Source organism: Nilaparvata lugens, unplaced genomic scaffold (genome assembly GCF_014356525.2).
Source record: "Nilaparvata lugens isolate BPH unplaced genomic scaffold, ASM1435652v1 scaffold6222, whole genome shotgun sequence".
NCBI classification, from domain to species: Eukaryota; Metazoa; Arthropoda; class Insecta; order Hemiptera; family Delphacidae; genus Nilaparvata; species Nilaparvata lugens.
In genome coordinates, this window is record NW_024091981.1 from 5048 (window position 1) to 17343 (window position 12296).

General features: G+C 34.0%; 1 protein-coding gene across 1 annotated transcript; it reads right to left on the minus strand.

Annotated features, from left to right (window-relative positions):
* Nucleotides 1-293: 293 nt before the first annotated feature.
* LOC120356230 lies at nucleotides 294-11862 on the minus strand (the record flags this gene model as incomplete). The annotated part of the gene is made up of 7 exons (XM_039445135.1): nucleotides 11810-11862; nucleotides 11509-11665; nucleotides 10032-10186; nucleotides 8568-8828; nucleotides 7379-7417; nucleotides 5874-6090; nucleotides 294-451 (listed from the first exon to the last, which is right to left on the minus strand). Coding segments are annotated over exons 1-7 (1040 nt in total), but the record flags the coding sequence as incomplete, so codon positions are not given.
* Nucleotides 11863-12296: the final 434 nt, after the last annotated feature.

The following is a 12296-nucleotide window of genomic DNA, read 5'->3' on the forward strand; positions in this document are numbered from 1 at the left end:
CTTTCTAGACCATGTGCGATCAGAAGAAAACACTTCCACAGATGTGGATACATCGGTGCTGTATTGATGCCAGAAACTGTATGTATAGTATTGTTAGGACAAGTTGAAACTAAAGACAACCGTGAAGCAAGATGTTTGGAAATGAAACAGGTGTCACTCCTGTGTCCAACAACGTGCGACACAAAATAGGTTGACCAACCTTATCATAGACTACTACCTCTGCAGTAGGCATGATGGATACTGTTGAATTTTTGTTGCCATCATATGTGTGACTGGAATTACTAACTACTGACCAGCGGATGGATTGGCGACTAGCAGATGACTCTACAGTTGAATTCAATGACTGTTCGAAGTAGATGCGACAACTGATGATGAAGCGAGTGGCGACGTGCGGAGGTGACTGCCGGCTTGTGAACCACAACTGCAGCTGTGGAGATGTGCTGAACGACTGCTGTTGGAGGAAATTGTAGTATTCCTTAATTGAACACTGTTGGCATTTGCTGTAGCCTTAGAGCAGGATGACGTAAATTGAAATGATGCACCGTGCAAATGGAATGATGTGCCTTGCCACACTGCTTACATGCACCAAAGCATTGTGTCCTGTTGAAATGGGCGGAGACAATTGAAGCACAAGTGCTTTTTTGCGTACCGCATCACACGAGCTTGTGCTGTAGAGATTTGACAGCTGAGAACAAGTGAAGACAGAATGTGCTGAGTTGTTACAATACAAGCAAGCATTGGGACGTTGAAATACCGAATGGGTGTAGCAGTACTGCGGAGTGGTTGGATGATGAATTGATGTTACAATACTATGATTGTTAGAGTTGAAAAAAAGAGCTGCCGATCCTGGGCTGCTGCTGGTTAGCCCTAGGATTGACCTGACCTGAGTTTGATTAATACAAAACATGAAATACAATAGTATGTCAAAAATTGGACCCTAAACTAAGGCGTCAATGGTAAAGATCAGGATGATTTTTTTTTTTTTTTACAAATTTAAAAAAGTTTGAGTTGACCAGGGGTCATTAGATAAGAGTTGTCGCAGGTACTGGCCTTGATCTGGCCGAAGGAGGACCATTTTAACATGTGTGATCTGTGCCACTGAATGAAATAATAGTGGACTGTAAGAAATGCTTTGTAAATAAAAATTGTTAAGATGTATGAATTGTATATTATTGTACTACTGCACAAATCCAACATGCAAAAAATGAATGATAATTATAATAAAACTGGTAGCTGGGAAAGATGCCAAATAAAAAATAAGGTTTAAGTAAAACAATTCAATAGATTATTATATACTCTGAGAAACGTGACATATTGTCTTAAATTTAGGAAATGCCACACAGGGCAGTTGACTGACGAGGAATAAAAAATGACATAGTAAAAAATTGAAACAGTAAAAATTGAGATGTCAATTGATAAATGCTGACTTGATAACAGGAAAATTTAATTTAGGTACAAGACCAAATTCCTAGTGAAATTGATTGATACATTACAAACCATGATGCATGTACTGAAATACTGAAAATGTATAACTGAAAAACTTATATATTATATATAGCAAACATACATTTATGAATAAAGTGCCTACAGTAATAAATTCTGGGACTTGAATGTTATAATTTAGCATTGAGATCGTTCATCATTCAAATTAAAAAACAATTTGTGACTAATGAATAAGTATAACCTACTATGTAATGCTCCGTAATGAGCTAGTGCATAAATTCAAAGAGAAAATAAACTTCAAATGACAATAAGTAATAGAGAAAAGTCAGGTCAATGAGTAATCGCAAAAAATACAAAAGGTAAATGTAGTTTGACAATAAAGAACAATTAAATATAAATACTAAATGTTGAGTAAAAACAAACGCTTTCAGGACATATTAAAACCTTTGTAGTTCTGGATAGGTTTTATTAGATACACTAAATAATCATGAGTTGAACGTCAATTGAAAGCATATATTCAATGTAATTAATAATTTTAAAGACAATATAAAATAGGTAGTACAGTGAAATGAAACAGACACTGTATTCAAGAACGTAATTGACAATGGCTTAGACTAACTCTTAAATGATAGATCAATAAGTCTGATATGAAAAATGTAAAGTACAAATACTTGCAATACTTCCAAAAATATTGGTAAAAAGTTGTGTCTACAAATGGGAATCGCGACTTTAGAATAAATAATTCCAAGTAAACCTGAAAGGTCAAATAATAATTAAACAAACAAGGCAATTGAACAAATAATGAAAAATGCTGATAATGATTCAAAATTGATACAGAATACTTATCAAATGCATGAAGAGCATGAGATCCAATCTGAATTGGATGGGCAGTACATCGAGACCCCCTCGATGATACCGGACGATGGTGGAGACCTGGATGGACCCACGAATGGAGTGGACCAGAGCGAGCTACCGGAGCTGGACTGGACGGCAAGCCATGAAGAGCGGCGACTTGGATGACCCGCAAGCAGGACAAGAATCAATCCGAGCGACAGACTCTGGACTGGAATGGTGACGAATCAGGATAGCCAACAGCGATGGCTCAGTGGTGACAACACAGGAACGCGGCGACACAGCGATGAGTGGGTAATGTCAGGTAACTATTGTCAGTGCAATACGGGCAAGACTGACACAATGACGGTGTGACACAGTTGAGATATGCAACACATAAACTTGAAAGTAAGTAGCTGAAGATTCACTGAATTGATTGAATGAACCGTCCAAAAGTTAGGCACGGTGAATGAAATGCAAAGTTAATTGAGTTGGCGACGGCCAAAATTCACAACACTGATGCTAAGTGAATGTCTGAATAGACAACCATCCAAATGCTTGGCATGATGAATGAAATGTAACAAATGTTCGTAGATCACTAAAAGAACTGATGAAACTGATACACCATCTACGGGGTAGACATGAAATTGCTATACTTCGATCTAGCAATGAATGATTAGGTAGCTAGCTGACTAACCTAACAAAAACGGATACAGAGCAGAACGTCTGACTGCACAGTGAAAATGAGAGTGTGATCTTGGAATGCAAGCAACACACCAGTAATAATGTCCCGCGAGACCAGAATTACTTCAATGAAACGAATGAATGCGAAATTGGGCCTCAAGCCTACCAAAATGCCTACCACAAAGAATGTTCAGTTCAATCATATAACTTGTTGCTGAATGTTGAATGTTCTGGAAACTTGATTTTCATAATCAGTAATATGAAAATGATTGAGTTCTCACACTGAGAAGTGAATAATTGGATTGAAGATAAAAATTCGAAGCACTCATGACGAATGAAACGTGTTGGAACATACCAAATACTGAGATTGAAGATATTTCACAAACTAACGAACCGAAAATACTGAAACTTTATCAAAGCACTGGAAGAAACATTCTACGTTGAATAAACATGAATTTAAAACTGAGAATTGAAAATTTTGAATTGAAGGTGACAAAAAACCGAAGAACTGGAAAACGTTGATGTTGATATGCTACGCCATTTTTGTGTGAAGAAGGAAACAGGAAAGTGCATGCACGAATTGCGATGTAAGAAACTACGTATAGCCACGTCAATGAAAAAGATATGCGTAAAAAACGTCTAGACACGGTAGGAAATACTCCAAAATAATATTAAATAATACCAAAATGTACAATAAATTAATGTACAAATGTAGCATGACAAAACTGATGTAATCCGTGAACAGCAGAAAACACAGTGAAAGTGGACCGATGACAAAGTGACTTGCGCACTAACGCGACAAGTTGGGACAAGAACACAATGCATAGTGCGAAATCTGACAACTGCAAATATATTGGAGGAGTTCATAAATTGTTATTTGCAAACCGAAAATAAATATATGAGCTTTTTTATGTATGAATCAAGTGAATAAATAATGAATTGAATGAGCTTATACACTTGGTTGAATTAAAAATTTGAGAAAGTAGCATCTCTACAAAATTTTACAAGGTTGCAGTATCGTCGGCTGCGGCTCAAAAGTATTAACTTCTCTTATTCTAACCTAGAGTGTTATTATTGATAACATACTTATTGTAGGTACTTATATTTATCATTATTCAATCATTCAGAATTATACAAGTTACATTGAAGTACCACAGGCTAACTTACGCCCAAAACGGGTCCAATAGTATTGTTAGTACCTACTATAGTTATTATGACTATAGGTGGTACTGTTTTTATCATCTCAATAGAATCACCATATTAATTACCGGTACCCTCGTTAACAGAAGATATAGGCCCGGTAGCACAAAAGTCTGTTAAATTGTAACCGTTATTAAATGACACAAAAACCAATCAGTGAAGCAATGAATAATATTATAAAATATCAAATTAGAGGTTTAAGAAGATAGCACACATTTCTTGTTTTATAAATTTGACAAATCAATCATAACTCTTCTTGTATTATATAGGTCAGTGAATGAAATGAAATCAAATAATGCGGTTGTATAAATTTGACAAATCCAGCATATACTCCTGTTGTAGGAGGTCAATGGATGAAATTAAATCAATAAATAAATAAATTAATAGGCTTTTGTGCAACTGGACCCAGGACTAGCCTATTAATTAAAACAATGAAAATTTTCCAATTTTTAATCTATCTATTAAATAACAAATATCATAGGAGTACTATAGGCTACCCCGCACATATTATACTATCAGAGCGAGTATTGATCATTTCAATGAAAAACATAAATCACAATCAATTTATTGTCATACATGTCATTGATCCATGTAGGCTATTATATTTTATTAAATTTATTTTTGGGGCACTTTAATATAAATAAAAATATAAATCTCAGTACCCTTTTAAATTATTTTGTCACAACATTGTTTCGGACATTTTCACTTGAAAATGTGACAAAATAATTTAAAAGGGTACTGAGATTTATATTTTTATTTATATTAAAAGTAGCCCCAAAAATAAATTCAATAAAAATATAATATAAATAAAAATATAAATCTCAGTACCCTTTTGAATTTTGTTAATTTGTTTCGGACATTTTCACTTGAAAATGTGACAAAATAATTTAAAAGGGTACTGAGATTTATATTTTTATTTATATTAAAAGTAGCCGCAAAAATAAATTCAATAAAAATATAATAAATAAAAATATATCTCAGTCCCTTTTGAATTTTGTTAATTTGTTTCGGACATTTTCACTTGAAAATGTGACAAAATAATTCAAAAGGGTACTGAGATTTATATTTTTATTTATATTAAAAGTAGCCCCAAAAATAAATTCAATAAAAATATAATATAAATAAAAATATAAATCTCAGTACCCTTTTAAATTTTGTCAATTTGTTTCGGACATTTTCACTTGAAAATGTGACAAAATAATTTAAAAGGGTACTAAGATTTTTATTTTTATTTATATTATTTTTAATATCATTTTTTCCAAACGCCTCCACCAAATATGTAATATAAAAATACAAAGAGACAGCTAACAAAATATGTAATATAGTAGCCTTATAAAAGACAGCGCTAATGGATTTGGTACCTATATAGGTGAAATTTTCAACAACATTAACAGTGGAAATCTAAATAACTCCTTACAGTTGTGTTGTGAGTGATGTTGTGGTACTTTTCCATAACGAAACCCCAAATTTAAATTGTGTAAAAAGTGGTTGACAATTTAAATTTGTATTTTTTCCACTCCATTACTACTTTGCACTTCTTATTTCTTCCTGCTCATCAAGTCTTAAGTATCTTCTTGACTTGAGGCGCCTTGGTGGAGGGTTGGCGAAATCTCTAGAGACCATTGAGTCACACCTTTCACATTTCCGATCCAAGAATATCCTTGAAAATTAAAAATAATTGATAGGTGTTTATAATAGATGTAGGCTATACTCACAAAAAGGGTGTTCATCATCTCGCCGAGCACCACGAATGTGGCATACTGCGCAGAGGTGTTACAAACGGCGACTGTGTCGTAGCGTGTGGTGGACGAGAATGTCAGCGGAAAGTCGCACAGTGTGAACTCGCCCGTTGTGTTGGGGTGGATGGCAACCAGAGACGGCTTTATAATATCTGCTTCCAGCGTAATCGTGCAGAATATGTCGTGCTTCTGTCTGAACAAACAACATTAATTCAAATCAAATCATTTATTTGCCATACAATAAATACATATTCAAAACATAATAAAAGAAAATACATAATTTTATAATCAAAAGTATAAAATAATTAAAATGAAAATTAAGCATAAATAATACCAAAATCATAATTAGATTCTCAATGGTAATCCGGCATCACCAGCAAAAGGAATCAAGCCTTGCCCGCTGGTGAGAGTTGCAATCAGCTAGTTACATTGGTTGTTTCCTAGTTTTATACAATAATAGAGAAAAAAATAATCCACGCCTTAAAATATGCTTTGAAAAATTAGATTATGCCTTCAATTGAAAAGAAATAGTTTTCTCTTATCCAATTTTTTAGTATTTTGTAATTAATTTTTGCTTCCAGATCAAAAGGCAATTCATTTATGAATCTTGTACTTATATGAATGAGCTGTCTTCTAACTACTGTTAGTTTTGTTTTATAATTTTATATTATAGGTTTTATTTGGTCTTAAATCATATTGAACTATATAATTTAATAAAAATTTGTTTTTATACTTTATTATAGATTTTGCTAAATTTTTCAAGTACAATGCCTTACAGTCATCACATCAAATTCTTCAATTAGCAGATTCGTTGGATGCAATCGAGGTTTATTCAATATTGTTTTAATAATACACTTTTGAGTGATAAATAAGTTATTTAAATGACTATCGAAAGCCGCACCCCAGATTGTTATCCCATATTCTAATATGGATTGCACCAAAGCAAAATATACTGTTTTTAAATCCTGAAGTTTGAGTATTTTGAGTATATATAATTCAGGACCAAGGTTTAGAAGAATTTATAAAATAGACTCATCTATTCCACTACCTATATACCTATATCCATGACGAACTGCTAGTAATAATCCGTATTTTAATTAGTCTAATTGGACTGTAGTGTCGTTGAAAATAGTTGAAAAGCGGATATAAAATAGATTATATAGTGGACCTCACTAAATCTTCTCATATGATTTTTTTACTTTTAGGCCTATAGCGACATGCAGTCGGTAGATTACAATATACTATTCTTTTATGGGAAAGAATTTGAAAATAAAAGTTAATGAACGAAAAATTCCACAGATTTTATAAGGAATTGTTTCAGAGCTTGAAAAGTTATAGATGGTACAATAACTATATAAGACTTGATTATGGCCGAAACATGTTGTGACTGAAAAATTTTGAAAGGGTACTTAGATTTCTATATTAATTTATATTTATAGATGGTACAATACCTGGTACTTGCAGAAAAGATGTACACTCACCTCCAATCCCCTTGTGACTTAGCAGAGGAGGGCATCACACTGTAAATAAAATTTCAAAATTTCAATGTATAAAAAGTATAAAAATTCATTCAACACGACTTTAAATCGAAAGGAACGAAATACAGAGTGTTTCAAAAGATACTTTACAACTTTGATGATTCACAAAGAATAAAAATTTATCAACACAACTTTAAACCGAAAGGAACGAAATACAGAGTGTTTCAAAAGATACTTTACAACTTTGATGATTCATAAAAATCTATTCGAAATAGTTTTTTTGTGCAACTAGTGTGCAAAGTGACAGTTTGCTGCACCGAAAGAAACGTTTACGCACGAGTCTTAGGCGATGGCGGAATGGTTTCTTGAGTGCAGCAGAGGGACTTTGCTCACGTACTTCACATTAAATTTTTCCTCCAGTTACCATTGAATATGAAAAGTGGTTGATTATGGGTAAAATGATGGCTGAAATCCATCAAATGTTTGTCTGTATAATTTTGTTATTAATAACAACTTTAATTTATTTTAAGCTTGATAATCCAATTGAAAATTAATAATCGATAATTTATTCAAATTAAAAATTAAATTAATCCAATTTATTTGAAAATTTGAATAATTTTGAGTAAATCTTAATTTCTAAATAATTTTTCAACCAATCAATATTTACGAATGAAAAAAATATTATTTAAAATCATGAATAATTAATAACATTAAAAATGTATGATTTAATGAGTTCTCATTTTTATTTATTTCGAAATCAGAAAAAATATAGATAGAACAAATTTGCATTCAAAATACACGCCAACAATGTCAACAGTTGATTGGGATGGCTGTAAGATAATACGCAAAGTATCAAGAGTATGCAAAGCTATTCTTTGCGCACTAGAGCGGAAAAGTGATTCTTTGCGTTCTGTAATCAGTGCACGAATGGTCACTTTTCAAGGTAACTGTAGGAAAAAGATATAGTAGAGCGGTCAAGGTGGAGAGTGTTAGAGAAGAGAGTATAGCAGAGAGTGTGGATAATAATGCATGACGTAGGCTATTCACTCCAGAACATAGCGGAGAAGTGGATGTTGAGTTGAAGGTAGAAAGCGAGTCGATGTTTAAGAAGGGTTTTATGATAAATGTTGTGGTACTTCTTCCTAATTGAAATCATGAACATCAACGTCGTATTATCTTACAATTGACTGACCTTATGACATGATAAATTTGTCCGGGGACGGTTGGATAAAACTGCACCCTTAGCATATGCGTCTCATTGGGTCGAATGAAGCCCTTGGATGGTATCACTTGTATGTGATTCTCATTGGGACCAATTACAACTTTGTATTGGGCAGCGACGGCTGCTAGATTTTCCATTTTGACATTTTTGCTGACCAATGGAGATCCGACGTCCACTTTTCCGAAGTCTAGATTCGCCGGAGTGACCGAGAACTTTGTGTGGACTCGTTTACTGTGGGAGAAAAATTGAAAGTTAATTGGAAAGTTGCAAGACATGTTGTTAGTTAGACTATAGTAAGGTCCAAGTTATAATGGCAGTGTTTGATTAGCAATGGTATTGCTATCCTTGTCTAGCATTCAACAAAGCAGATACCGGTAGCGCTATCTTTTTCTCGCTTTGCTCTGTTGCTAGATCGTCTTTTAACAATGCAGAAATCATAATTGATTAACAAAAAATTTTCGCAACATTGCACAGAAAGCAGCTGTTTTCCAGTCCCTACATAGATCTGAAAGACATTGTTTACAGACGACTCTCGTCTGACGTCAGAACTGGTTTCTTTCCGGCCTAGGCCGGAAAGAGTACCCTTTCCAGCCGCTAACATGGAACTAAGAAAGGTGATCAAAAAACAGCTGATTAAAAAACTTTTCATTATTTGTGTTCATTATTCAATAATTGAAACATTTATAATAATATCATCTTATTGTCATTTGAAAGAATAAAAAAGTATAAACTCTACCTCCCACATAATTGAACATAATCTTTTAGGTTATTTAGACAAATCAGAATAAAAAATAAAAATACTTGGACAATTTCCTGATATTCAGATTACCTCAGATTTGCTAGAGCTATCACCTTCCACTTCTGCTTTCGGAAGTGCTTAGTAAACAACTATTCTCATAATATATATTGTTTATTTTTGTGTGTGGCGAAAAATAGCGTTCGCACCACGGACAAAAATGTTTTTCCGGCCTTCAATCTTTTCTAGTCCTCGGCCTACGGCCTCGGACTTGAAAACTGATTTCGAGCCGGAAAAATCTAATTTTCTGCTCTAGGTGCGAGATATACTATATTTTATTTATTCATGACACATTGTATATACAAATACTGTACTATAATGACTAAATGCACAGCAGGCTCATGCACATAACAGCCTCATTTCAAATATTTCATAATTGAATGAAATCAATTACACCTTCATAATTGAGATGAAATATTTTGTCAATCAATTATATTTTGACCTTGCGTCAAAATATACGTTGCGGAGGAATTCGCTATCTGCTTTATTGGATAAAAGCTACACCAATGTTATCAAATACTGTCATTAGGTCATCCACTAATCAAGATGCGTACGTCTATTGAATGGAAAAATGGAGTTAATATAGTAAAAAGATACAGTGAGAGAAGATATAAAACTAATAAAGTTACATTACTTACAAGAATATTGGAATTTCAATGAGCGCATCTTTTATTCTGATAGTGAAAAAACTGGACAACAGAGTATCAGGCCTGTATTGGAAAACCACTGTTCTTTTGACTGATAACCCAGGGGCCAGGGAAATTTTGGTGCCATTATCAATTATTTGGAAAGCCTGGAAATAAATAAGTAAATTAATAAATTAGTTAAAATAAGTTAATAATTCAAAACAAATTCTCAATTTCAAATCAACATAATACATTACAATTATGAGAACAAAAAACTATTCAAATACTTAGTCTATTGATAATACATGCACCAAAATACATTGAAGCATGAGGTATCCCTCCAAAATAACCTCACACGCATGACGCATTCCTAGCGAAACTAAATCAGGGGTTTAGGGTTTATATAACAGAACAATACATCGATAGACTAGTATTAAAAAACTGAAGCAATGATAGTGATCTACTGTAGAGCAGCCAGTGACCTGGCTGGCTCAGGTCTGGTGTCAGAGTTTCCAGGTCGCAACTGATCAATTTCTGGGCCTCTGATAATATTTTTGACTCTATATGTACCAATATTTTCAGCAGAGAAATTAATTTCATGCAAATTCATCAATACATTCGATTGGCTATTGATGGAAATGTAAGTTATTTCGTTAATGTAGGTACAGGGTGGCCACTAACGACAGGACAAGTGAGTTCAACATGTGTGTACACACATTCTCATCATGCATGTTGTGTCATCACAGAGAAAGGCTTTGAATACAATTTTTATGTACTATTAAATGAACTATTGATTGCATGCAATAGCGCATGCAATTAATAACTAAAATAACATAGTATTTTCACTCGACCTTTCTCTGCTTTGAACTCGGGCTGACCTGTTGCCAGTATGTCTTGAAGGACAAGATATTTCAATTGCATAGATTATGTCCTAAGAACCTGTCCAATAGAAAAAGAAAAAAAAATTGAAAAAAAAATATTGAATGCACAACCTTAATGTAACTTGGTAAAAAATCAGCTGTCATGTGGACTATCAATTCATGCCTCATTGAATGCAATTTTTATGCACTTTTAAATGAACTATTGATTGCATTCAATAAGGCATGCAATTAATAACATAGTATTGTCTCTCGACCTTTCTCTGCTTTGAACACTGGTTGACCTGTTGCCAGTATGTCTTGAAGGAGATTAGCTTTTGTTGTTAGAATCTTTGATACACCAACCCCAACAGCCATTAGTCGTTTTCACACCGATAACTCGCCGACACGACATACAGACAAGATTTACTCTAGACAGTATAAGAGGAGGCTGTGGTTTATAACTGCGCGAGGTCTACTGTTCACAGAACTACTAGTGTTGATACAATTACAGGATTCACTTTAAACGGTTAGCATTCCTTGTGAATAACATCAGAGCTTGTCATTTAATCGATCTTTAAATTTAATGTGAAACTCATATTTTTATCATGGCTTGAAAAGTGTCAACTTACAATGGAAATCGGTTGCTTCAGGTAGATTTCAACACTCTTTTTACTAATATTTCTGATGACCACTTCTTTACTGAACTTCTCACCGTCGAAAACAGCTGTGAATTCCAGAAAACTTGGCAACACCTTTATTCCATACGATTCATAGAAATCGTCCTCACTGAAAATTCAGATGAAATTGATTACCAACATTAGATAAAATGATGCTATCATCACTTCCTCATAGACTCTAAGATTAGTAGAAAAACTAAACTAGCAATAAAAACCTTGACATACAGTAACTTTTACTTTCATATCGACGTACTAGCCGTCAGGCTCGCTTCGCTCGCCATATCCGTCTTGCCAGGGGGTCGCCATATCCGTCTAGCCAGGGGGGCTCCGCCCCCTGGACCCCCGACTGGATCGTCCAAGAATGAGTCAGCAGGCTCGCTTCGCTCGCCTGCATTTTTCATTTGAGCATTTTTATCATATGTTAGGACGATCCAGTCGGGGGTCCAGACTAAACGTCTGGCTAAACGGATATGGCGAGCGAAGCGAGCCTGACGGCTAGTAATATAATATTCCCAGGAATAGCTCTGATTGAAGTAGCAGTGCCCGATCAATTTTTCCGCGATAAATGCATTTCAATCTTCAACTTGGTGCTAACCTAACAAAGTCAACTCAACTTAATGCCAACCTGACAAATTTATTAATTTAGTTACCAGTTAACAGGTTATCAATGAAAGTAGAAATAAATATTGGAACAGTATTAACGGGTTAAATTAAAATAAAATTAACAGTGAAATTCTTCT